The sequence below is a fragment of the Prinia subflava genome, chromosome Z (genome assembly GCF_021018805.1).
Source record: "Prinia subflava isolate CZ2003 ecotype Zambia chromosome Z, Cam_Psub_1.2, whole genome shotgun sequence".
Classification (NCBI taxonomy): Eukaryota; Metazoa; Chordata; class Aves; order Passeriformes; family Cisticolidae; genus Prinia; species Prinia subflava.
This window is the reverse complement of record NC_086283.1, coordinates 97548103-97575818: the sequence shown is the minus strand read 5'-3', so window position 1 is coordinate 97575818 and position 27716 is coordinate 97548103. Positions and strand designations below refer to the sequence as shown.

The 27716-nt window shown below is 43.5% G+C and overlaps 1 protein-coding gene across 6 annotated transcripts in view; it reads left to right on the top strand.

The window, feature by feature from the left end:
• The window catches only part of IQGAP2 (IQ motif containing GTPase activating protein 2), a 127229-nt gene that overhangs the window by 4224 nt on the left and 95289 nt on the right, over positions 1–27716 (top strand). For all 6 annotated transcript variants that reach the window (XM_063423094.1, XM_063423092.1, XM_063423090.1 and 3 more), the window contains exon 2: positions 17518–17617. In XM_063423094.1, coding sequence (XP_063279164.1) covers positions 17518–17617 — 100 coding nt within the window. The remainder of the gene's footprint in view (positions 1–17517; positions 17618–27716) is intronic.

The window sequence follows — 27716 nt, the reverse complement described above, 5'->3', positions numbered from 1 at the left end:
CTTAAAAAAAAAAAAAAAAAAAGAAAAAAGAAAAAGTTTTGCTGTGCCCTATGCATATATGTTCTTTTGGGTGTATGCTTTCATGTAGTGCCTGTGACTTATGAGAACACTTTTCTCCTTTTTTATTGATGGGTGTTATTTGGCAACCAAATACACTGTTTATCTCTTCCACTCTTTTTGTAGGTTGCTAATAATTAAACTGCTGAATGAGAACTCAAAAGGTTTAACTGCTTTGTTTAACCAAGTGCACATAATTCACTGGGTAGGGGTGGTTCTCTGTGTGTTTTTTGTACAAAGCAGGTTCATCTCCCCTGAAGTCTGCTGGTAAAGAAAGGACTGAGCTATGTTACAGCAGGCTTAAAGCTACTTGAATGCTGTTGAAGCAGGAAATATTAATATTGGGCTGGAAACAGGATTTATAGCAGATGTGAGTGTGCTGCATCCAGTCCAATACTTGAGGCAGGGAATAGGAAGCATGCAGGATTTTAGCTCGCCCCTTCTGTTAAGTGGGGTTTCAGTCACATAATTTTTCTAGCTCAAAGTTTGCTCGATACTGTTGCCGATTCAAGCTGGCTGTGTTTTACGAGGAATAACCCCACATGTAAGGCAGAAAAAAAAAAAAAAAAAAAAAAAGCCTGTCAGTGGCAGGCAGGGCTGGTGGGTCATATTTCAGTGTGATGATAAGCAAGTGTGCTCTCCAGTGCTTGCTCCTTGCAGGAAATGATTAACCTGCCGTGTTTGCCTCACTCGTTCAGGCCGTTCCGCTGTTTTTTTGGGACAGGTATCCTTGAACTACTGCGTGTTGTGGAATGAAAGTGCAGGTGCTGCACAGGGGAGGAGCTGTGCCCACCCTGGCCTGGGGACCACGGCTGGCAGGGCGGGGGCCAGGTGCCCCCATCCTGGGGAGGGATGCCTGCTGCACACGCTTCGTTTGCTGATCCTCGATAAGACAGGAGCCACAGGAGCTGTGTTCTGCACAGCTCATTCCTGGTCAGCACTTCCTGCACCTTGGCACTTGGGTTCACCTTCAGAAAGCGGCCGTGTCCCCTTCAGAGTGGTGCCAGCTGGGCTTTGAGGAGGTTTGCTGAGCATACACTGCCCGTTTCCACTGCTGGGAGGAGAAGGGGGCTGTTGAGCATCTGACACAGGGATGGGGTTGTGCTGTAGGCCAGCATGTTGCCCTGGCACTGCTCCAGCTGAGTTTTACCATTTGCTGTGGCAAGCACAGGACTGCCCCAGCCCGTGGGGGTGAGGGGCTGGTGGGGCAGGCAGTGCCTGCAGGTCGTTTGTTGTCTGCTGGCCAAAAGCTTTGGTAAGGTGGCAGGAGAAAGAGGGAATGGGATGCTAAACCAGATGGTGTTCTTATAAACTCTGCACAGTGAAACATTTAGCTTCTAAATACCTTTTGAAATGTGTAAGCAAATAAACAGCCATTAAGAACCCGTGCTGGTGGCTGAGTTCAGTGTTAAATTACTGCTTCATTCAAATGAATATGCAAGATGTACTTGTTCAGAAGGATTATGTCAGTTCTTTGTTATCACTTGTTGCCTAAGCTGAGGTTGTCCAGCTATAAATTCTTCAGGAATCAGATTCAAGGAGCTCTGACTCACAGCAGCTGGCAAACTGCTGCTAGCCCATAAAGACTTTCTGCCTCCAGGTGTGGTCCTGCCCTGTGGGCCAGCCAGGCTCCAAAGCTGCTAGAAACTGCTGTCCTCATCTCAGGTGCCCATCGTGGCCTGCATGTGTCAGACTAAGCAGTCTGTGCCTTCTGCAGAAGTGAGTGATGGAGGATGTGGTCTCTGCCAGCCCTCTTCTGTGGACTCTGACCTGCTTCTTTGAAAGTGCAGTAAAAGCTTTGGTATCATCTAGCAAGGTGTTAAAAACAAGACTTGCCAGGCTTCAAAATGTGTAGAGGAATTTGCAGTCATGCATGTTATCAATCCTCTGCTGTCTGTTCCCCATGAAATGAATAATGACCTCCTGTGTTTGTGCTTGATTTATAAAACTGCTCTGTAAATTGATTGTATTTGTGGGATTGGAGCCTCCTTTTCTGGGAGGAGAGCACAGATTAATCCAGAGGCAGCTGGAATGGGAATTGCCCAAACTCTGTACAGAACTGTGCTTCATTGAGGCAACTGCTTTTCCACAGGGGTGTAGGAACTACAGGCCAGTAAATGTTTCACTTGTGTTTTAAGGGCGCTATTTCAAAGATGCTTTGAGGAATCATAGATGGGAACTGGGGCTACCTGTGCCTAATACTCTGGCTGAAGTACTAGAAAAATCACAAAAAAACCTTGAACTAATCAAGGATACTGATTTTTTGAAAACACGATCCTGTGCTTAGGGTCAACATCATCAACAAGATGTTGTTTCTAACTGGTGTTATTTGCACTGGGATCCCATCTCCTGCTCTGCTGCAACTGGTGAGGTTTCAGCAGCCTGGACTTGTCTTCAGCTGCTCTGTCATGCTGCTAAAGACAACTTCACCTCTTGGCAGCATGAATACCCAATCTGTCAGGAAGCTAATCTCCCCCAGCAGAGCTGATTTGCATTGCTGGATTTGCAGTCACCTCTGGTCTGTGCAGGGGGTGACTGCAGGTCTCACAGCTTCGCTTGCTGGCCGAGGCAGGGGGACTTTCTGGCCAGGTGGAATTGTGGCAGCCAGAATTTAGAGGTGTTAAAATTGCTCTGGAACCACACCCTGAAATTGTGGTTTTGAGTGTGCTCTCAGTCAAGTCTGCTGGTGGAAGAAGTGGCCTTGACTCCTCCTGTGGAATTATTTTTGGCTGGATTAGGTCCCCAGCCTGGTTTGCAGCACAAGCCCACAGGCAGGTGTGCCAGAATGACAGAGTAGCTGGGTAGAGACGAGCACCAGCACCTGGAAGAGTGGCAGATCAAATTAAAGTTGAGCTACTGCTGCACAGAGAGGTCCAGAAAGTTTGCATGCAGTGGGACAGGAAAACGTGCAAGCAGAACTCTCGGGTGGGCTGGGGCACACAGGAAGGAACATCTCTTGCACAGCCCTGGTGTCCCCAGCTGCCTCTGCTCTGGTGCTGCTGACAGCCCTGTGCCCTGTCTGCACGAAACACCTGGGGCTGCTTTCAGCTCTCTGTTGCCCAGGGAGTTTTGAATTATTTAAACTTTTCTGAGGTAGTCTTGTCTTTAGTGCTGTAATTTCACAAATCCATGTCACTAAATGCATGGCTGTGTTTGCCAGGCCATGCTGCAGTGATAAGAAAATTTGAAGAAACTGAGTTCTAGAAACAAGGCAAGAAAAATAAATTTTTTTTTACACAAAGTGAGATTCAAGATGCTTTTTCAACCTTTTTTTTGTAGCTGATAAAATTGCTCTTGGCTTGTGGGGCCCCAGAACCATGGGGATGAGATGTAACTTGTGGTATGTGCTGCGTGTTTCTGGGATTTTTAGTTTTTTCAGCATCAGCTGATCTACCCAAGCTATAACTGACTGGATGGTCTCTATTCAGTGGTAAATAGTTCTAAAATTCCCTATCTTCTCAATACAGTGTAGCAAAATAAATATCAGCATGGGTAGATTGTGGTGTAACTGAAAAGGAACATGAAGGAGTCCTGGGTAGAGCAGGGATTATGTTCAGAGAAATCTGGGGCAAAGATTTTACTGAGGAAAAATGTCAGATGTTTTAAAATAAGGCACATTGTAAACACGATTTCACTACATCTGAGCTAAGCAGTTGTTTTGAATGCTGCTTTTCATGCCACAGCAGAGCACAGATTTCTTCATTGTGATTTAGTGGATGCTGGGGAAGGAACAGCCTTGGCTTGGCATTCTGTATGGCAGCTGATTATTGAAGGTGGATAGACAACTTACCTCCAAGGACTGGATGTGACTGCCTGCTAATCTATATCACCTCTGATTATGGCAGTGGTGGTGGTGATTTTAACAAATGGGTTAGAATAATCTAGAAAACACACAGCTTTTTATTGCTTAAAACCAGCCCCAGCTTATATCTACGCACAGAAAATGAGAAGTAAGGCCACGTGTTTTTGCTGAAGATTACACAGATATGAGCTGTCCTAGAATAAAATGAATCAACTTTCTCAGTAATGTGGTTAGTAACAGGCGAAACAAGGGCTGGTGTTTCCTATAATGCTGAACCATGGCAATAACACTCAGCAGTTTCCTCTTTTTGAGGGGAGGGGAGTGGGGGGAGCTTTGGTTTGTTCTGTTGTTGCCACTCTTAAACAAAATTAAATGGCTTCATAATTGTTTGCAGAGGTTTCTGATAGAAACAGAGGTGGATTTCCTTATTGTTCATGAGAGTTCTTTCTCCTGAAGCTGTGTCAGGAGGGTGCTGACTGGTAGGCTGCTTCAGTCCAGGCTGCAAATGCTGCCCATTGACAGGCCTGTCTGGGCTCCCCAAAAGGACAAAGAGAGGAGCAGTTATGAATTTTGGGTTCCTATAGCAGCAGTTAAGTTGTCTCCAATGCCTTCTTGGGCACATTTCAGATGCAAATTTACATGTGATCAAGTTTTTTCTTTTTAAAATATAATTTCCTGAAGTTATGAAGCACAGACTTTCTTGAAAGTTGACCATTTGTATGAAAACTGTTACAAATTAGGTAGAAGGTATTTCACATGTGCTCCTGCTTCAGAGCCTTTTGTGTGGAGGTCAGGAGGAGGAGGGAATGCTTGTGATGGGCAAGGCTTTTTATGACAGTGAGTCTGCACAGAAATGGTTACCATACAGAATGGGAATGGTGGAACCTCACCTGGGCAAGGTGGAATAGCTATATTTACACTCTGCTCCACTCCCTCTAGCAGCAGTAAATAACTCATTATAAGGAAACTGTCCACAGAGTGTGAGTTGGAAACCAGGGCGAAACTTGGAAGAACTGTTACAAGCTGAACAAAAACCTTGATTTGTGTGAAGAAGTGCTTCAGGAAAGGAAACAAACTGCAACTGTACAAAAGATTACAAAATCCTGTGCCCAGCCCTCATGTGTGCAAAATTTCTTTTTTGGATGGAGACTTCAAAAATTGCAAGCACATAACTCAGTTTGGTGTTAAGTTTATGTATGTTGCTTGTGCTGTTGCCGTAACAGTGATTGAATGCTAGTTATACTTCCTTTATTATGGTGGTCTTAATATTGCTGTTTCAAGCAAAATACTTGTTTTGGGGTGTTTACATAACACTTCTGATATGCTTCTGATATTTTTAACACAATTAATGTTTAGCATTGTCACTGTGATACTCTGATTAGAGGAAATGTGATGAAGGTAACGAGGAGGCAGTTCCCCAAATTACTTTGGGTTATAAGGTAGACATAAGCAAATAGCATCTTGAATAACTTCATTTTTCTGGTCATGGACGAAGGTTCTCTCAGGTTAGAAGAAATTAGTAGAAAAAATACTAACACTTAGAAACATGTGAGTGTATGGTTTGGGTAAAAAATTATCTTTTGGGTGCAGCTGTCAAACACTTCTCCTGGAAATGAAAGTACTTGGTTTATTGATAAGTTAGAACCAACATCTAGCTCACTCTGTATCTGATTTTGTAGTGATATATGCTATGGCAGATGAGTCATTGTCATTCAGAACAGCTTCAAGTTTCAGTAAATATGTACTGACTTAAAGGTTTAAATTTTGTCTGCCCTTTTCAAACCTTGCTCAAAGGTCTGTTAGTCAAGGCTCAAACATTTTGTGATTTTTGTTCTCTCTTATGGCTCTAACTCCTGATGGTGAATGAAAAATTAATTCATATTACTGGGTGTGTATGCAAATGAGAAATAAGGGTCAGAGCTAGGTATAAGTAAGTTTAAGGTATAAGTAAGTTTAAGGTATAAGTAAGTTTAAGGTATAAGTTTAATAAGCATCAGAAATAAAGGTCCAGAAGCCCCATGGGCAAGTGCCCCATAAGCAATGCCTGGCTGCCTGTGTGCTCCTGGAGTGACCTACCAGGGAGTGCTGGCAGGAGGTTACCCTGGAGCCAGCAGTATCAGCTCCAGTACTTTTGCAAACACTTGCTGATTGCACAGTGAAGGCAGCCAAGCAAGTCTGAAGTGATAACTGAGGTCACTGCTCACCTGGCACTGCCCCTGGACTGAGTACCTGCACAGGTACACTGCATTTTCCTTCTTCATGTGGGCATTTATCATCTCACCTGTGAGGCAGGAGCAAAGAAGTTGCATCTCCATCCCCTGTGTCTTTCTGCCTCTGTGTGGACCAGCACAGCCAACAAAGCCAAGAGGTTTTGGAGTGAGGTTCTAGCCTGTGAGGCTGATGTTGTGCCTCCACCCTTTATTTGGCAGTCCCTGCTTGTGCTGGGCCATATCAGCTGTAGAAGCAGCTACTGAATGCACAGCAGTTTTGGGACTTGTTCAACAAGCAGCTCAGCTGGCTTCTCTGGGGAGCCAGGAATGCTGGAGGGAGGACAGGAACTGCCATGGCTCTGTTCTTCTCTGCCCCTGCGTACCCAAGGCTCCTGCTCATCACCTAATTTTACCACATCTCTATGTAAGTATTATGCAACGTACAACATTTCTTTATGTTCTTGTGGATTTGAAGCTCTTTTTGTATTTAAACCACTCAATCTCATTGTCTGGGTCTGTTGCTGCAACTAAATTTTCAGTTCTGTTATCCCTAATGCACAAGGTTTTTTTTCTCCCCACTAAGATTAAACAACAACAACAAAAAATCCATTGTGTCTATAAGTCAAAGAATTTGAACTACAGACTTTGAAGATATTGTGACTGTAATAATTAATTAGGAATGAAAACCCAGGCAGGCAGAGACAGATGTGCTCTTGCAGTTTAACCTCATGGTATAGTCAAATATATGCTTATATTTGTATCTCAAAGGAAAAACGTGCTGCAAAATTTCAGGTGTTTTCTGGAGCTCCTTTCAGAATGTGGAAAAAGTGAGCAGATGGTTTATTCAGACCTTGGTAGAAGGACCCTGCAACAGACTGGCTGTGAAAGAACCAGAAGATGATGAATTGTCAAAGGAAGAATAAAGACCAGATGTCAAGGCTGAGGGTTTCTACACTGCTGTCTTTCTCATGGTGATTTCCAATTTACTCAGTGATTAAGTGGTGCTCTTGCTCTATGGCTTTTCCTAGACAGGTGTTTCAGTTCTCTGGAGTCTCATGGTTCACAGCAAGACTCCTACAGCTCTACAGTCTGAGTTACTGAGTGACCCAGACACAGCTTTCTCTGCAGATTCTTTTATTCCAGGATTCCAGCCTGTCATCCTTACTTTCTGTTCTTTAAGCTACACCTTAGCACACTTCTTTCAGTTGGTTGCTGTACTGAGAGTTTGGTGATAGGAAGCTTTTTGGTTTCAGCTCCCCCATGATGTGAATATTGAATCCATTTGATAACTCTTTCCTCCCAAACTTCTTTCAGGAAGTCTGAGTTGCTCATTCCTTCCCCTCTCTTTCTCCTCCCTTGTCCCTGTTCCTGTCTTCCTCTTTTCTTGCATTCAAGGGTAGCCCTCCCTAACCAGCCCCTGGGTATACAGGTTTGCTACAAATGTATTTATGAATCAGTGTTCTGGCCTCAAGCTGTAATGCAGATCCGTTTTTTGGCATTTTCAAAACTAAAACAAATTGAGCAAGGTCCTGACTTAGCCAGAATACCTGCAGCATTTGCAGGGCGTTATCCTAATTAACTACTGTTTAAGTGGCTATCTGTCTTTTGAATTTCTGCCAAGGAGTAACAACAGAAGCAGAAAACCTTTGTGTTTTGCTCTTCATTGTGGGCTTCAAGCCGTTTGCCTTTGGTGAATCATCAGTAGCTCTGGTCAAACGTGCCTGCTTTCCTCAGCCCCTGGGGTCTCTCTTTGCCAGAGTAAGTCCTGTGCTTTATTCTGGCCCTGTGTGTTGGCTGAGGTGTCTTAAACAACACAATTAGTGTGATCTTGCTGTAGCTAGGTCAGAGGTTTTGCTGTGCAAACAGCTAAGAGGAGTGCCACAGAGGTGTGGGTAGCAATGTGTGTGAACACAGGATGGGCAGGTAAGCCCGAATTTGGATTTCCTACTGCCACTGTAGTGAGTTCTGTGTGTGCCCTGCCCTTTCTACCGATGGTCTCCAGCCCCACTTTCCTGTTCTTCCACTCCACTTCTGCAGTGGCTTTCTGTCCTGCCACCGATGCTAAAGGGTGGGGCTGTGGCCTCAGGCAGTGCTGTGATTACACACAATGAAAGTTAGCTTTGGGCTTCTGCAGAAGGCTGCAGGCACAGTCACCTTTCCTGTTAACTTGTGGCTCTTGATTTCAGCTGCTTGCATAGGGATGAATGCCTTCTGGATTAGCTGCCTTTTCTTTTCTTTTTTCTTTTTTTTTTTTTCCGTTTTTTTTTCTTGTTCATTATCGTCACAGTATTTTAGTGTCCACAAGTTACTTGTCATTTTATGTAGGTGTGTGTATACATTTGACTTATTCATATACGTGTAATTCTCTTCAGAGAAAGTTAAATATAAATTGTCTAATACTAGAAAAAAAAAAAGATGGTAGTTTTGAGGCGAAAGACTTGCGTTTGTCTTCTGACTAAGTCTAATTACAGGGTTGATAGTGAGGCACACTATAGACACTAGCATTTTTCTGTCTTTCATAGCTGCATATTGCATTTTACTAGCCTGGCAAGATTAAACTGTCTTTCTCATTATTTTGTTTACAGTCTGCTTGTGTTAAGTTGAGTTGAGGTCACAGTAGGTGAAATGTAAGGAAATCGAATCCATATGGTAAAATTTTGGCTCTTTCATTTAGGATCTTAATGTATATTACTAATATAAAGCAAACAGGTTAAAGTAACTCCAGTGAAATGAACAAAGCAAGAGATAAATGTGTCAAAATACACAGAACTCAAATTACAAGTTCTTTATTTAAGAAAACAGCGAATGGATAAACATATGTAAACTAAATAAACCTTCCAAGAAGAGGAAATACCAGTGTAACCTTCTGAAAGCTGCCTTGGAGTTTGGCTGTGCTAATGTGCATGGCCTGTAAGTGAAAGAAATATCTTGTGATTGGTGTTCATTCCCTCTTGAGGATGCATCAGTCTGCATGCTTCCTTAGACTTGTGACTTTTTGGGAACTTGGACTGAGATTTATTAGCAAGTAGTGAGTATGAGTAAAGAATGTTTCAAGAAAAAAAAAAAAAAAAAAAAAAAAAAAAAAGGTGAGTGAAGAGTGCTGAGGTCAATTGTCTAAGTTGACCTGAAAGTTTAAGGTCATAGAAAGGAGCTGGAGTTTTAATGGTGTGTTTTGAGCACCTGAATCTTGGGAAAGGGTGTTGTGCCTTGAACCGACTAGCTAGCAAAGTATGCAATGATAAACAGTTACAATTTTATTAAGCAATTACACCAAGTGTGCTGGAGGCAGTGAGACCAGCCGTTAAATGTTGGTGGAAATGGTTGAGCAACAAGCTGATACATTGCATTCCTTGTTTGTAATCATAGATGGCAACACTTGCAGCTAAATGAAGATGGTTGGGTTTCCATCTGCTTCCTTCAAGTCCATTACTTTGTCTCCTTGTTCTTCCAGACATGCTGAACAATGATGATGTAGTTAAGAGAAAATTAAACGTTATTTTTTTCTGCACAGAGTTAGATGACTCTACTAGGAAAGAGATGTCCATGCTTTAGTATCATCATACAGTAATGTAATGTGAGAACTGCTTAGTGCCTTTTAATATTTACCTTTGCTAAAGTCTCACGTGATGGTACTGCAGAAAGCTGGAGGTTTAAAAGCAGGGTACAGGATCTGTATACCTATAAGCAGAATATTGAATGTTAAACTTTCTGGCAGCACATGTAGTCACTTGCTCAATGCCAAAGCCATCTGGTGTCTGTGGTTAAACGAGACTTTTTCTAAACTTTGTGGGGATTGAAGCACCTTGAGAGACGTCTGAGGAGCCCTACAGGCTTTTGCCAGTGTCTGGCTGAGATGAAGTGGTTTTGACACTTGGCTCCAGGAGCAGGGAATGTGGTTGCTGTTGCATCACTGCTCCCTTGTATGATAGTCCCAAGGTCCACGTATTGCAATAGTGCTCAGAGTCTGTAAATGGATGTGGCTGGCCTTGTGGTAGCAGATTCATAAGACTGAAATAAGACCTTTATCAAGGAAATGGGAGCAGGAGGAGGAGGACTGGGGAAAGTAAATGCACAGGAATGAGGCTCTCTGGGAAAGCTCAGGGGAAAGACTGGTTTAGCAAACGTTTTTAATTTTATATCAGGACGTTTTTTACTGGATGTCTGTGTTCAACACTCCCATGCTAATGGTGTGTGTTTACTTTCCCTGTTTGTGCAGTGTCTGGCAGTGAGACACAGTCCAGAGCAGTGGAGATCCTGTTTGACACACAATTTGTGAGAACAGATAATTCTATCTGCTGGCCAGAAGATGCATTTGTATTTTTGTTTGAAAATATGAACCTGCATGCTTTGACAATGAAATAACTAGACAAGGAGAGATATAGCAATTTTTAAGGGAGAGAGTAGTTCAATGTTGGAAACATTTGAAAAGTTACATGTTGAAGACCCCCATTCTTTAATAATTAAGTGTATTAGTCTACTCTGTCATGTGAATCTGCACTCCAAGTTCAAAGCTGTGCTAGGTTTTTCAGTACTTGCAGTGTCTGCCTTTGTCCAGAGCCCTTCCTTGGAGCAAATGTTCAGGGAATGGACGGAATACCCATAACTGGAGACACAGAAAAAGGTTCAGGCCATCTGGTCTCAATGCTGTGAGACACATCCCAGTTGCTTGCAATTGTACTTTTTGACACAGGAAATCTGTAGAAAGCTGTTTTCATCAGAGCCACTTCTAGCATAACAACAGACCTGGAGGTACAACATATCTTAATAAAAGAATGCCTGTAATAGGGGTTTGGTGCTGTAAAGCCATTTTTTCCTAGTAGCCTGTTGAACTATCTCTGTTCACATAGTTACACTTGGCACACTTTTTCTGCATATTTAATAAACCATTACATTAGATACCTGCAAGTTGATATTGGGAGTGGAGGCTTGGGTGGGGGAGCTCCATCCACCCGTAGCTTTGAGGAGTGTTTTTCTGACATCTGTACATGTATATTTCCCCTGTCTTTTGCAGCTTCCTGGCAGTGCTCAGGGCTCATTCCTGTTGGAATGAGGGCAGTTGGAAAGTGAGCCTGTGTCAGAGCATTGCCAGCTCAACCTGCTCCATGTACAGGGCTTGGCTGGTGCTGTATTGCTGCAGTGGACAGACTGTGAACTGCCAAACTAGGAGCAACCATGCAGCTGAGCTGCCCAAGGCAGGCACTCGTGGGGTGCTAGGTACCTGAGAGTATGAATTTTACTATGAATAAGAAGAAGGCACAAAAGGTGAATTTATTGGCCTCTTTCCAGATAGGACCAGATAGTTATATGTTCCCAAGTAACATAAGGTTTTATGTCACTGTGACCATCTACAATGCAAATAGCTTCTTCTGGAGGCTACAGCACTGAATTATGATGACAAATGCATGAAGTCCTAACAGAATAAGGAGACATAAATGGGATGCTGCCTAGAGCCTGCTGTACTGGGCACAGCTACCACTGGGACTGGCTAAGGCCAGCAAACTGTCAGTCAGAATTTTTTGTGAAAGAAAACCTCCCTGGCTTTTGTTTTTGTCATAGCATGGTTCTGTTGAGTACTTTTGACTGTACTAATACTGGAAAGGGAGTATGGGCTTGGGGGGAGGAGGAAGGAAGGTGTGAGGGGGACTTACACAGAATTTGCAGAACTTCTTGCCAGTGGACTGAAACATTGCCTTGCTTACTGTGTGGCTCGGACAGCAGACAGCTGAGACTGCCAAATGTGATTTAGCTAATGTTTTATTCAAACACTCTAGTGAAAAACTTTTATCCCAGCATTTTACAGTATTTACTCCTGTATCTCTTTCTTTCCCCCCCTCCCCCTCCCCCAGTCCAACCCTCACTTTACAAATTCTATTACTGTAAGAGGATTTTGTTCTCTCCATCATCTGTTGTGTCTTGTTCCTTGAGCTTCCCTGCTGTGGTGCCAAAAGAGCTCTCCTCCTCATCGCTCAGGTCTTGCTTGCCATGGGAAAAAGTCTCTGGAGGCAGGAAATTGAGGGGGATTGGCCCTGGGAAATAAAAGCCTCTGCTCCTTTCTTTGCCTTCCTCAGTGCAAGAATCCTTTGGAATGTCTGTGGCAAACGCCTTATTAAAGGGTCTGCCTGCTAGAAGCAGCCACGTGCTGTTCTTGAGCTGCTGCAGATAGTCATGTGTGTGAGAGAAAATGAATAACCAGGGAGCCCTAAATGCTGTTGCAAGTTTTGCAGGGTCTTTTTTCCAGCTTCAGTTTTTCCAACATAAAAAAACCTCTTTGGTAAATGGTTATATTGGAATGACTTAAGGATTATGCTTCATAAAGTGTTCCATAAATCTGTCTTCAGAAATTGTAACAAATGTACTTTTCCTTGCATGCTCTTTTGTTACGTATTAAGGAAATTTTAAGTTTAGCACCATTTAAAGGTACAATCCATGGATCCATAGACTAATTTACAAACTGTTGTAAGTCAGACCTGTGAAACATCTTAGGTAATGTAAATTCAAAGATAAATTACTGTGTCCAGCAGGCCAAAGGAGGTGATCATACTCCACTCCAGCCACATGACAGCCCAAATGCAGTGCTGCATCCAGCTCTGGGGCCCCAAGCATAAGAAGGATGCTGATCTTTTAAACAGGTCCAGAGGAGGAGACCACAAAAATAATCAGAAGGCTGAAACACCTGTCCTGTGAGGAAAGACTGAAAAAATTGGGGTTGTTGTGCCTGGAGAAGAACAGGCTCTGGGAGATCTTACTGTAGCCTACAGGAAAGATGGAGAGGCACTTTTTATAGGGGTGTGTAGTGACAGCACAAGGGGGAGTGACTTCAAACTGAAAGAGGATAGATTTAGATTAGTCATGAGGGAGAAATTTTCTAAGGGTGGTGAGGCAATGAAACAGTGATTAGATTTCCAGTAACCTCAGTATCAATGTAAATTATCTCTGTGATCTTGGGACCTTCAAAATCCTTGTCATGGGTGTAATATGAGGATGAACTTTGAACTGGATGACTTTCACGGAGACAGTGCTTGTTTTTAAAGTTCTTGTGTCAAGTGGCCACGTCTCTGTGAACCTGAAGTTTTGATTCTCTTTCCAAATCCTGTTAGTAAGGTCACTGCTCCAGTGGCTGTCCACATCTGGGCTGATTGCTGGTCTCAGTAACAATATTCCATCTTCAGACGTGGTAGCTCTGTTCCCCAAAACTTGCTCAAATCCAGGAATTTGAAATGTTTTCATGTTGTCTGCTAGTGCTGAGTCTGACTCAGTAAATCCTGCAGGCACCCTGTTGACTGTATGCACACAGATCACCTTGGGTTGAATTGTCAGCTCTGTGGCAAGAAACCAGCACAGCTCCAAGAATTTGCCAACAGCTGGAGTGGCTGTCTTGGATCAGGGCACATCAGAAGGATTTTGCAGTTCATAACCAGACCCCAAACATCAACTAGTCCCAGATACTGCCTACACAGGATAATTTTAGAACGAGGAAGGTGCATGTAAGTACAATGTGTCAGCTGATGGAAGATGAACAAATCTTCAATGTAGGAAAACTCCTTGACAGACCCTTATTTTTATGCTAAATATGTAGAGTATACATCATAGGAAGCTGCTAGTAGGACATTATTTTATTTGAATCAATTGTGGTAAGAATTAGAAAGTTGGTGCACCATGCTGAGTACCAGGATAAATCTCTCATGTGTGGCAATTTAAACTTTAGTACTGCTCACTGTTCCATGTGTTTCATACACTCTTCCTTTACTGTTTTTTTTTCATGAAGACATGTCTATGAGCGAACTTGGTGTCTTAGCACACCAGTTTTGTGTCTACTAACTCTTGGCTAGCAGAGTGTCAAGATCTGAAATGAATTTAAATAGAGCTTCAAGGCTAGCATTTTTGTTAGTTCTTGTTGGTTGTCCAGATGAGCTCTTAACATCCGTTCTTCAGGAGAATATTTTAGATTTTTCCTCTTAATTTGAAATTAAGTCACATAATTAATGAATTTAATCATAAAATGTTGTTTAGATGCCTTTTTCCCCCTCTGTGTAGCTTTTATGTAGAGTGTGCCTTGTTCTGTGGCATTTGGATCCTCTCAGTTGGAACATTTTTTGTCAGGATCCTACTTGGTGGAGGTCCTCAGGTGAAGCCCAGCCCTGATTACTCTGCCACATAACACCCTTTATTGCAGCATTCTCTTCTTTTGTGAGCTGAGCAGTATCAAACAGTTACTGATATAGCAGAAATATGTTTGTTCTTTCATCAGTCTTCCTAGTCTTCTGACTAATACTTTGTTAAGGAGAAAGACTGAGCCTTCTGTGCCCAAGCCAAACTTGTTTGTGTGTTGAATTTGGTGTGGCTGGCTTGATGGATGCTCTCAGGGTGCTTGAAAGATGTACACAGGGCTCTAGTCAAAGGCTGACGCCCTTGCCAAAATATATTATTATAGACTAGACTTTAAGAACCCAAGTCTTCAAAGTAATTGCCTCTGCAGCTTGGTCCTGAGGCCACCTTTATCCTGCAGGTTGTCATTTCTGTTTCTAAAGTTGTGTCTGCAACCACTCTTGATGTGATAGCACATCTGCTTTGAAGCCAGTATGTGCTGGAGGGTAGGTGTGTAATCAGACTTATTGGAAGCTGGTGTTGTAAGGGACTCCTCCCAGGATTAGCACTGTAGGTGTTGGCATTCCCTGAGCTCTCTATTTTCAGTGCTCAGATATCCAGTCCAGAAACTCTAGCTGCTTTGGCCCTGACAGGAAAGCAGTCTGATTTCCAACTTGTGAGCTGCTGACACCTCCTCTAGAAAGGAGCTGGGTTTTCCACTTCCCAGTGTTCTACAAGTTACTTGTTTTTGAATCTTGTCCTTTCCTCTCACTGTCGCAGTGTTTGCTAAGCAGAAAAACTATTACAATTCCACAGTATCTGTTGGTGCCTTCATCCACTCTCTGAATCAATCTTTGCAAATATTTTAATGAGGGATTTGAGGCTGGCCAGGACTGCTTGATCTGGGGTGCCTTTGTTGGGGATGGAAGGCACCCATGGATATGCAGATCCAGGACTAGATTGCAAAGCATTCTTGTTATTCAGGTTAATTCCTAGACTGATACTTATCAAATGGGTCATGTGGTTTTCCTTCACCTATCTTCAGACAAGCTGCCTTTTTTCTGATTTGCTTATGGCTGTGTTGAGTTGTCTTTCAAGGGCAGGAGTAAACAACTGTTTAACAAGTTATGAGGAACAGGGCATGGGGATTGTGATGGAGGATGAAGGCTTGGCCTGGTATTGGCTGTCCCACCCTGGCTGACAGGACAACAACAACCAGGACAATCAGCTGGGCTCTTCTGAGAGCATTTGTCTCCATTTATGAGCACTCATAGCTGGGAGAGCTCTTGAAAAGGGGTCCTTGTTCTTGGTGTTGCAAACAATAAAATGATATATTACATTTCAGTGTGGTGGCTCATCAGTACTTTTCCCTGACCCTGGGAGAGTCAGGAGCCCTCTGCAGCAGAGGAGCTGTGTCAGGGAGTGGGAGCAGCCTGTCTGGTTGTGCTGATGGTGGTGAGGCAAGAGCAGCTCTAGAGCAGCCTCCATGGCCAGTCTGCCAGGCACAGTGTTTTGCCATCTGCATCCCATGTCTGCCTCCAAACTGCTTTGGTTCATGGCAAGTGACATCCTGATTACAGTCTCTGACAGCTCCTTTTAGAGTGAGTCATGCTTATTGGAGCTACCAGACTTAAAAGAAACCCTGAGCAAGACATGTGTTTGTTTGGTCAGTGTATGAAGCAGCTGGGTAATTAGGAAGAGCAATCTTAAAAGCAAAGGAAGATGAGAGATATCAACTCCCATGTGATCATGGGAAGCTTAAACTACAAAGCTTGAAGCAGCTGTGCAAGACCCTAACAAAAGTATGGTAGCATCAGTTCAAACTGTGGGTGAGTTTGTAATTTCTTTTGTGTCCTCAGTAAATGCATGTGAGATCATTTCTCCAGCTTTTTTTTTTTTTTGGTATGCAAGCACTTGCAAAACCTTCAGTCCTGCTCTTTTAAAAGTGCCTTTTACTTGAGTTGCCTGTACCCATTACCAGAAAGTGTTTATCCACTACTTGAAGCAATTGTCAGGGGAAAGCTGAAAGGAGAACTTGCTTGTGGCATGCACGAGTCTGTGTGGGAATGGAACTAACAAAGCCTGTCACAGTGCATTTCAGGAGGAGCAGGGGCTCACAGTGCATTTCAGGAGGAGCAGGGGCTGTGGTTTTTTTTTTTTTACTGAGGTGTCATGATGTTCTCAGCTAACCAGCCTGTGGGCTGCCACAGAGAGCAGCCAGCCCAGCCCAGCCCAGCATTTCCTCCCCCTCCCTTGTGGCTGCAAGTGTGCAGTGGCTCAGATCAGGGAGCCAGTCCTCCCAGAAATGGGTCTCTTTGGCAAGAGCTGCCCCTTGTTCTGGTTCACTGATGCAGCCACTGCGTTGCCAGCTATGGTGTGAGAGGTGATGTGAGCGTGTGACTGAAAGCATAAAAGAACATTGGACCACATTTTTCACAGAATCATCAAGGTTGGGAAGATATCTTCAATATGATCTAGTCCAACACTCAGCTTAGTACAAATAGGGTGTCATTTTGATAACTGATTTATGCTGAAGGCTGTTTACAGAAGTCTCACCTGCTGTGGCTGAAATTCATCTAGAAGTCAGCACTATAGTATGCTCCTTCAGACTCACTGCTAGAAACACCTGGAAGAATTGGAAAGCTGCTCACAAAGCCCCCCTCTGTACTCTACAAGTAGAGAAAAACCAGTCACTGGATAGTAGCTGTAAATAACTGGCATCATTTGCAGCAGGAGATGTGCACAGACATCCTTAATAGGCTGGGAGAGTGTTTTTATGGGGGGTGATGAGGTTGCAGCAGTAAGTGGGAGAAACCACAGATGGTCCATTTGATCACAACCCTCATCCTCTCCATCAGTGGGAGGCAGCTCAGCATGTTGCAGTCTCATGGGTTCCTGAAGTTGCAGCCAGTTCCCATGTTGTCCTTGAGATACCTTTGCAGTGTGTTGTCTTTGTCTCTGTTGTTGAGGATCTGCTTAGCATGGGGCTGCTCCACCTGCCTCTTGCCTCGAGCTTCCTCATGAGAGTCCCCAAACTCCTCTGAGGATGTGTAAGCTGAAGCTCTGCTGGCTCCCAGCCCCCCATGTTTGAGTGCTCCATCCTGCCCCCAAACCAGGCTATGGTCTCAGAGCTCGGTCCTGAAGAAGTGAAACTTGAGGAATTCACTGTAGAGAGAACAGAATACTCTTGGTGACCTAGACTTCTTTGTACACCATACTACAAAAGGCCTCTTTTAAAGAGAAGTGGTAACAATTTTAATTTTCCCCCTTCGGTAATTCACCCAGGTTCTAAGTAAAATTGCTCTGAAAATCACAGTGATGTACACACACTCATGTGTAATTGATATGGGTTTCTGTTTGCAGCTATTGTGGATGATGAAAGGCTTTCTGCAGAGGAAATGGATGAGAGGAGGCGTCAGAATATTGCTTATGAGTATCTGTGCCACTTAGAAGAAGCAAAAAGGTAAGAAAATGAAAGCATACTTGTTTCTGGCCTTTAAATGCAGACATTCAGGTCTGTTGTGTTCTTGAGCATCATAATTTTGATTCAACATCTCATTAATTACTTGGGCTAACTGAATGTCAGAGTAACGTAGCACTCAGTATGAGAAACCAATGGCCAATATGAAAAGTCTGATTCAAAGAAAGATTTAGAAATAATCAAGACAAGCATCCTGAAGTTGGAGGTGGTGTCCATTTTCACCGAAAGTAGGGGCTGGATACTAAAACACAAGGCTGTAGTTTTGTGGGAAGCTGAGTCAGGCTTATGTGACTAACTAGGGAAAGTATTTTGCTCCTGGCTCTGTGGCTGTGATCCCTTCTTGGTGCTACTGCTTGTGGAGTGACTCAGGTTGCTAAGATGGCAGAAAATCACCTGGGCTCTTAGAGGTTTAATGATCTATATAATCTCAGTGTTACAATGGCAAGTGCAGGCAGTGCAGTAAGATAAGATGGACTCTGCTCTTGCTTCAGTTCCTACTGGTCAGCAGTTCCCACCTCTTGAAGCAACAGCCTGTGATGAAACAGTGATTTGAAAGTGCACAGAGTTTTGATCACCTTTGTGCAAATGTACTGTGCTATGTTCATTTCATTCTCAAAACAAATAGTTAACATTTTCATAATTAGAGAGCAGGGAAACGGTACAACATCCTTGTGCTTTTGAAGTAGCTTTGAGTGCTGCAATTATTGCATATGTAAAAGCATATTTTATATTCTGTGTGATCAGACTTTTTCAAAGATGCTTATTATATTCATTGTTATTGGCACCACTGGTAGTGTCTTGCTTCTGCTCTGTGTTTGTTGATGATGGTGTTTTTGGTTATAAACTGTATTTGGATGACTTTCCTGTGAATTCCTATTGAGAAAACTTGAACTGTTATTATTAGTGTCAACTGTGAAACTTCAGTGTGAAGACAAAGGATAGGATCTTTGTAATGGAGTAAACCAGTGTATTTCAGTCAGTAATCTACTATTAAATTGTGCTCTGGGCCTTGAATCCATAGAGTTTCTCTCTGCCAATGGTTTTGTCCTAGCGGCATTGTTACAAAAATCAGCCATTCTTACTTCCTCTTCACCACATTGTTCCATTTGGTGCAGCAGACGTTGCCTCCTTTGCTCTTTCTTCCTCTTTCTCTTGCAGTGGTTCCCTGTTCAGATATTTGAGGTGGCAAGTGTCTCCCTGCTGCCAGGGTGGAGTGACCTGCTCCTCCTGCTCCTGCTGCCCCCGGTCCTGCAGTGGCGAGGGATTGCCCTCAGTCAGATAAGTCAGCTTGCTCTGCTGGCAGGGAGTTCTCAGCTCTTTTGCTGAGCTAGTTTTCTGTGGTTTAGTGAGCTGGTTGGTCTGATCAAGGGGTCTAAGGAGAATCTGTGCAGAGGGAGGGGATGGGGTGCAAGATGCACACCAGAGGGAGGGAAGGGAGCCGGTTTCACTTGTGGATGTTACATCAGACCCACCATCTCAGCCAACCTCAGTGAGTCAAGGTTTGTTTCACTCAAGGTTTCTCCTTGGTATGTTGCAACTCACCTACCTGCTGCCTCATGGCATCTGGTCTCAAATTCAACCTTTCCTCCTCTGCTCTGTTATGACTACTTTTTCTTCCTGGCTCTCTTCAACCTTCCCCTTTCCCAGGGCTACTTGTCGCTTTGAACTCAAGTCTTCTAATTAGTTTGAAGCAGCTCCCTTGATATTTCACAAGGAAATGTGAAGTTATTTTTACAACTAATGACTTAAATTAGCATCTGCTATGAGTATCCTCCTCTCCTTCCTTGTATTTATTTTCATAGAGATTCTTGGCACTAGCATTTTTCTAGATGAAACATTCCTTTAGCTCTGCAGTCCACGATGGGACTTCATATCCAGGACAGTTACTCTCAGGGTTGTTAGAGACCTGGAAGCTTATCTGGATCTCTGTTTGGAAAATCAGAATATACCAGTACTGTTCAATGGTTATTGCTTCACAAGGTGGGGATGAGTTCTGCAGTATAAGGAGCATTGTACTTCCCTTTTTAAGGGGTTGGGCTGTCACGGATGGAGCTGATGTGGCAGCACGGTGCTGCTGGATGTCCTCTGCTGCCTCAGTGATCCCAGTGCTCATTAGGAAGGAAAGGCTGATCATGCAGGGTGTGGTAAAGGCCCTGGGAGAGCTTTTGGGTTGACAGAGCTGCTATGAGAAAAAACAGAGTGTGAGGGGTAACTGCTCCCTTCACCGAGAACCATTGAGGTAATTTTGTTGTACTGTGAGACTTTGCCACAACACACTCTTACTACTGAGGAAACAACCCAGCAACAAACAGGTACAAAAAAGCCTGCAGAAACAAGTAGAAATGCCTGTGTCTCATTGCTGTGTAGCCCCTAGCCCTGCTTTTCCAGGAGACCACTAACGTTGTCCAGGGAGGCTGAGCTAGTGCCAGGCCCAGGCTCAGATGTCAAAGGTGCAAGTCCCAATCCCAGTCCCAATTCCCAGTCCCAATCTGACAAAATGGGAAACATGAAAGTGTTCTGTATCACTCCTCACTGCATGGTTATTCACTCTTGATTAGGGGTGAGACATGTTGATGTGCACTCCTTGTCTGTACCCAACGTGGCTGTGGCATTTTCGCTGTCACCACAGAGCCTGAACAAAACTGGAGACTCTGGAAAGAGACAGAGAGAGCAACAGGGTCATAATTCAAAGGAGACCAGCTGGGGAGGCCTGAGTGTAGCCTTCTTGCACAGCACTGGTGGGTCCTGCCCTTCAGCTGTGCTTTCACAGGAAACATTCCCGGGGAGGGGCATCCACAAATTCTGCTGCTGCTGGATGGGGGATCCCAGCTGGGTGCTCCCCAGCTCTGGAGCAGCACCCATGGTGTCTTGGTTTGGAAAGACAGGTATTTGTCAGGGACAATTGGAGTTTCCCTCAGAATGGAGAATGTAAACCCTCCCCCTCCAAATTATTACAGTTTTGCAATTAGGAGCTTTCAACAAAAGTATGGGGATAGGAATAACAGTTCTCTACTAGAAATATTAAAAAATACAAATGTAGCAATGCAAAAAAAAAATAAACCCACAAGCAAGCAAACAAACAAAAATCCTAGAAAACCCTGACAGAGTCAGGAATAAGACCTGACATCTTGTTGGCCAGGGTGTTGGAAGCAGTCCAAATAAATCCTCCTGGAGTGACAGATGTGGTTCTGTTGGAGCAGAGATGATCCTGCAGACAGGTTCAGTGGTGGTGAGATGAGTCTGGTCTTCCTCTGGGAATCCAGTGGAAAAGAGGAATGTCTGGGGTCCCTGTGTCCCCATTTTTATCTGGGTAGGAATGGTTGGCTCCTCCCCACTGGGTGGAGCATCTCCCAATGGATGATGGAATGTGTCAGTCACTGGTGAGCCTCAATGGCCCATGAACAGAAGATATCCCTGAGGGTGGGCAGTGGTGACAGAGATCACAAACACTGCCCCACCTGGTTTAACAGCTGGGCTGTTATCAGAAGGCATCCGCCCTCCTCCCCCTGGAGTTACAAGAGATAAAGAGAAAACAAACCATCTCCCAACAGCTTTTAACAGATGAAACAGAATACACATTTTTTTGGTTACATTACCCAAGACACATGGCACGTGCAGATCCTCTTCCCCTGCTGCATGCTGGTGGCAGCGGGTCTGAGTCAGGGCAGGCAGGATGGTGCCCTCAGCCCCAGGTGCAGCAGCAGGTTATAAAACCACCCAGAGCTGTGCCTGCTGCCTGCTTGCTCACAGTAGCACCCTCCTGGGTGAATCTGGGGAGTGGGAACTGCCTTTATGACATATTTAATCCCTGTCCCGAGTGCTTGGAGAGGACTTTTTAATATTCATACCACTGTGGATATCAGTGACAATAGACTGAACGAGTAAGTCAAGGTGAGGTTTTTTTCAGTTGGCAGCTTCTGAAATGACAGCAAATACTATGTTAGATAATCAACTGTGTGCAAATACAATGTGCTTTGGTCCATATTGGAAGTTAATAGATACTGAAATAAACAGTAAATAGCAAAAGATCAGGCAGAACATGACTGGGACAGCAGTATGTCAGGAGGCATATTTTGTTTCTCCCCGTATTTGTAACAAAAACATTATTTTATAGCGGCTCTGCATTTTGAAATTCCAGAATTAATTAAACAGGTGAAGAATGTGTGCTTTCAGCTGCTTTTCAGATCACTGTTTGCATACTTAATTCCTGTAGCCCAGCTTTAATAAAAACTTAGCAAGTTCAACATGAAAAAAGAATCCTCTCACTGGTAGTTGATGCTTCTGCAAATACCTTCTGAGCTAGGCACAGTATCTGTTACACCTATACACCAGAGGAAATTGGTTTTTAAACACAATGAGCAGTCTTGTAATATCTGCAGAGGTCAGTAAAGTTTGATAGGGTGTTATATTTTATATTGAGGAAAAGACTGTTTTTTGTTAGATTGCTGATCCCCTTTCTTCCCAAAATTACACATCTGATACAATGAGGCTTTGGTTGCTTGTATCTATTGTTTGATTTATTAGTTTTGCCATTAAGTAAAGTCTCTTGCATACTAAACAAAACAAAACAAAAAACCAAAAACAAACAAAACAAACAAACAAAAACCCAACAAAAAAACAAAACAAAACAAAAAAACCCCAAAAACCAAAAAAACCACCACCACCAACAACAAAAAGAACAAAAAAATGGATAGCATCCCACGTCCTTGAACTTCTGAGAAGAAAAAAATCAAGAATATACAATTAGGAGTAGAGATTTTCACATTTCAAGAACTGTAGCCATGGATGCCACTAATAGAAGCCTTCCAGACATTACCCTGACACATATCCAGTATAGTTTGGAAAATCATGCTAGTAAATAGCAAAAATCTAAGGTGGGCATGAACATCTGTGTCACAAGCCCTCATGTCATCTGGAATTATGTGAATTTTAACAGGTGCATGCCCACATTTTTCCCAGCCCCAATCTGGCAAAAGTAATATTTACACAGCATCCTCCTTTCCAAAGGAAATACCCAGCACATCAAATTCTGGCTTGGGTTTGTTGCTTGTCTCTTTGCAGATGTGTAATTACTGCACTGTAAAGATAATAGAGATTTGAAGGACTTTAATTGTGATTGAAGCTTTGGCATATAAAGCAAATGAAATTTTCACTAAATGTGTTGTGGCTGGCTAGGCTTATAATCATCTACAGTAAGGCAGATACTGTTTCTCTTGGCTTTTTAGAAATTATACCTTCTTATGATAAGATTGAATTTGAACCATGAAACTCCTCATTTTACTAGCCTTGACTCTCCCTGCATGAAATGGAATATACTTTGTTTCATAAAGCATATTCTGTAATTTTATAACCAGAGCTGCCAGAACTTTTTTTTCTTGCTCAGCTCTTCAGTAAGGCAGTAGCTTGTGTAAAATATTGAAGTGTTAGCTTCAGTGTGAGGACAATAAAGATACAGCAAAAGAAAATTATACAGGAAGTTTCTTTTTGAGAAGGTGGGGTTTTTTTTTCTTTTTCAGAAGATGGCTAAGGGGGTCACTGTTTCTAGGGAAGGTACTAGAGTCCTACAAAGACTTGGTGTACTCCAGGTGAAGTCTGCCAGGTTTTGTGTTGTTGTTTCTCCAGGAGTAAAATTATGGCAGCCCTTCAGCCCTGGCAGATCGTGAGTGAATTAATGTTACTCAAATACTTTCAGACTACAGGAAATGTTTAAAGATCTGTGCCCTTAGTAAATATAAAATATCGTATTCTAGTTGTAAAACTACCTACTTTTAGGCAGAAAATATTGAAGTATTTCTTAGTTACATGTTTCATATGGGTTTGTCAGAAAATTTTTTGGGATTGGTAGTCTACTGTCATGTTGTAAATGATGAGCTTTGCTTTGTCTCCCAACCTCTGCCTGCTTTAAGCCAAATAAAGTACTAGTGAACATGGCTGGCAGCACCTCTGCAAAGGTCAAATGTTTGAAATTAGGGTGCGCCAGGAGGTGAAGTTCTTTGAAGAAACCTACTTAGCTGTGTTACACCTTTTGCTGAAGTATCTTGGTCCTCACAGAAGTACTGATCAACAAGTATACTTGCTGTTCCACATCTTGGTCCTTAGCACGACTGCCAGCTGTTGGCAGAACAGTCTTTTGTTTTGGAGAGTTATACAATTGTGTGGATAAGTCAGAATTTTTGTGTGCAAGTGTGACATCAGCGATATCAATCAATCCCATAATTGCTTGGGCAGTGATATTTGCACATGAAAAGTCCTGACGGTGAGATCTGAAGGCGAGAGAAACCTTTTGTGCAAGTGTCTGTACAGGATGCATTGACCTGCTCACTGGCACGTTGAGGTAACTTTTAATGGGTCATTGCTCAGGGTGTATGGCTGTGGAATAATGACGCTGGGTAATGATGGATGTGACCTTTGTTTCTGCAGACTGAACCATATGGCACTTGTCCCGTGGCATGCACTGAACCTGACAGTGTGGTCCCTTCAGAGCCAGTTCTCTTTCCCAAAGTTTTCCACCTTTCTTTCAGGCACTACTGTCTTGTAAAAGGAATTGTAGTTTGGTGGATTTTGGTGGGGTTTTTCTGGTGGAAGACTGACAAATTTGAAGCTGGTTCATGCTCTGCTGCCCGTGCATTGATGTTTGCAGGCTCAGCTTCACCAAGAGAGCACACAGCATTTTCATTTCTCCTTCACTGTCCCCCTGCATCCTCGATTATCTGTCGTGTAAATAGAAAGCTTTTTTGACTTTATATTCCACTCACAAGGCTGCCTGATTGTCAGATCAAAGTGATGGCTTTATTCTGCACCCTGGGTAGCTCCTAGTTGATATTAAGCATGACCTGAGGTGGCCTCACAGAGGCATCAGGAGTGGCTGAGTTGTTACCTTTCCACAGGGATCATACAAAGGAGTAAGGAACCTGGCAGGGGTGTTTGTACATCACCAAGCCAAAATTCTGCATCTGGAAGGAAAGCTTGGGGCTGAGATGTGTGGAGAGGAGCAGAGCTGTGGGGTCAGAGGTAGCAGAGGTACTTGGGTTTTGCACCTTGCCTAAGGGAGTCATATGAAGCTGCTCTTGGGAGGGATCTCTGACAGTACCCGTGGGAAGGAAGGACATCTTTTGCTCAGTGTTAAAGGGCTTAAGTGTTGCTCTTGGCCTTTGCTGCTCTGTTTCCTATTTACCTGACAGCAGCCAAGGCCTTTGCCTCTTTCTGTGTTACAACTGGAATTAGTGACAGCACGTGTGGCAGTGCTTGTGTGCTGTGCCCACACCACCTGCCCTGGACTGCAGCTGCAATGGGTGCATGCCATGCTGCTGGAGTAGCTGGCCAGAGAGTGCTGCATCCTCCCTGGCACGTATCCTACTGGCCTGTGTCCCCAGTGGAGCACTCAAAAAGCTTTCTGTCATCATCTGCCCGTTTGCTTTGGCAGGAAATTACCTGGAATGAAGGAATTTGCTTCTTAACAGCCCTTTTGCAGGAGTGTACTTTCCACATGTTGACATCCCTCTTTCCCAGCTTACTGTGTCCTGGAGAGCTGTTGATCTTTGGAACAATTATTTGTTCAGGCTCTGGCAGAAAGTGTTGTGGGGAGGGATGAAGAGCTCTTCATAGAGCAGGAGAGATGGGGCAGCATCTGTACGTGGTGACCTTTATAGCACTATTTTTTACTGACTCCTGCTGCTAGTGAGGAGCCTACAGGTGTATATGGGATCTTACTGTATGGGATAACAAGAAATTACTGTTAACAAGGAACACTCTGCTAGAGCAGGAGGCTTTTGGTATTCCTTTGTGGATGCTGGAAGTCCACATCTCTATGACTTAGCTACTGCTTTGAGACTGAGAGTCCTTAAATTGGTCCTTAAATGTGTAGATTTGCAAAAGAACCAATGTGCTGCTGTACCTCCAGCTCTGGATGGGAAAAGAGGCTCAAGGCTGGAGGAATCAGTGCTCACTGAATGTGTAGGCATGGTGTTGCATCCAGCTTTTGCCTTCTAGGTACTGCAAGTGAGGACTTTGTAGAATAAGGCAATTTCTGAGGGATGTATTCTGGGTTCCTTTGGAAATCACTTCTGTTGCAAACGTCTCAACAGTTCACAGTCCAGAGAAGGAGCACTCTGGCAGTTTGTATCATATTCAAGAACAGAGTATTGCTGCAACATCCTTTGGCTGTGGATGTTGCTCCCCACACACCATGTGAATCCTGTATTAGAAGATAGAGCTGTTGCACAACCAGTGCTCCCCACCACGAGATAAGTGGCAGCCCTCTGCTAGGGGTGCAGCTGCTTTTTAAGGCAACCTGTGGTCAGATTTACAACTGGGGATTGTGAGGTTGTGTAGCTCAGCCATGTGCACTGCACGGTGCTTTTGACTGCTGCTGTCTCAGTGATTCACGTGCTTTAACAAAGATGACTTTGTAGACATCTGTGCTTAAATTCAAGGCTCTCTTAAGAGAGGTAGAGTTTCGTAGTGTCCCAGAGGAGAAAAGAGCCTGTATGGACTTTGCAGGAGCTTGGACATTCATCAGAACACTTCTTGGTGTTCTGCAACCACTGACATTTGAAGCTGGTAGTGTCACAGGCTCCCATGATTGCCTTTGCTGTTTCTGTTGCTAGACTTAGATAGGCATATGCAGACCTCTGTGTGTGGCTATGTAAACCCCTCAGATTCTTTCCACCTCACTCAAATTAGGGAGAGCTGTGAAAATGGCTCTGTTCTTCATTGTTTCTGTTCTCCAGCTGACCATGTTTTCTTGAATTGCTTATGCACTTTCTGTAATGCCCAGGAAGACAGATTTCAGGGTAATCTCTTCAATCCCAGATTTAAAAGCAAAAGGGGCAAAGATTCTTTAAGCCAAACCATCCTCTGAAGAATTGAAGTATCTGTTTTTCAGCTGAATCGTGGAACTGGTATGCATTCTTGAATTAGTATAACTTAAAGTAATTCAGTTAAATATTTTCTTTAAAACACAAGGAAAAACAATTCTTGACAAGATTCTTATTTTGCAGTTTCAAATCACATGAACTGGTGTGGCTCTCGTATGAAGTGGTTGGTGCTGTTAGATTCACAAATAGATGAAAGACAAAAGACCAACCATGGAGTTACCTATTTTGTGAAAAGAGAAATGGTAGCCCAAATATTGCTGCAGTCCAGTGCATGTGTTCAGAATTAGCCTTGTGTTAAGCACAAAATAAAGAGGTGAGACACTGATTGTCTGTTCTGGCAGTGGCAACAAGACATGGCCTCAAACATTTAATGTACTCCACTGTTTCTGCTGGACACCAGCACCATTCTTGACAACTAAGGCCTGAAATTGGTTTCAGAAGCAGAGTCTAAGCTGTGAATAGGTTTTGAGCCTGACAAATCTGAGTCTGGGGGAAGGGTTGTAATGAATCCTCTCAAGTGAATGGAAGGAGCTGCTCTTGAGCTTGAAGTGCTGGGCAGTACTTCATAGAGCTTCCACTGTCTGTAAATGCTAGGCAGGTTCTGGCTTGGAAGAAGACACCTCCACAATCTGCAAGTGTAGCAGCTCTACTAGCTTAAAGGGGAGAGACTCTTAGAGTTTTGGGGTTTTTTTAATTATTTGAGTTGAATTGATAAATATTGACAGGTGAATTGCACTGTGGCACTGAGTACAGTTTTATTCTGGTAGGATTATGGCTAATGGGATGTATAATTTTCCAGCTATCCAGAGGACAAACAGCTATACAGCCCCAGGACAAGGGTTCACAGATTGGCAATTGTGAAGATGTGTAATTCCTGCAAGGCACTACTCACTTTGCAAGGCAGCAAACATGAGAGCCTGTCCTCATCCTGGCTTTTATTGCTCCCATATGGGCTGGTGGTGATGTATTCCCCTCACAAGAGAGGTGATAAAGCTAGTCTGGCAACTCAAGCCCTTCTGCCAACTATAGCATGTTAACTATTTCTAAAGCTTGTTTGCCATCAAAGCAGGTGGATGCATTATAAAATTTGGTGCAGTAAGAGTGTAAGAGGAACTCTTGTAATGAATGAAATTGACTTAATGCTTTTCATTACCTCTGTCATTCTGTTCTGTCAGTCTGCTTGTTGTAGCTCCAAAGGCAGAATT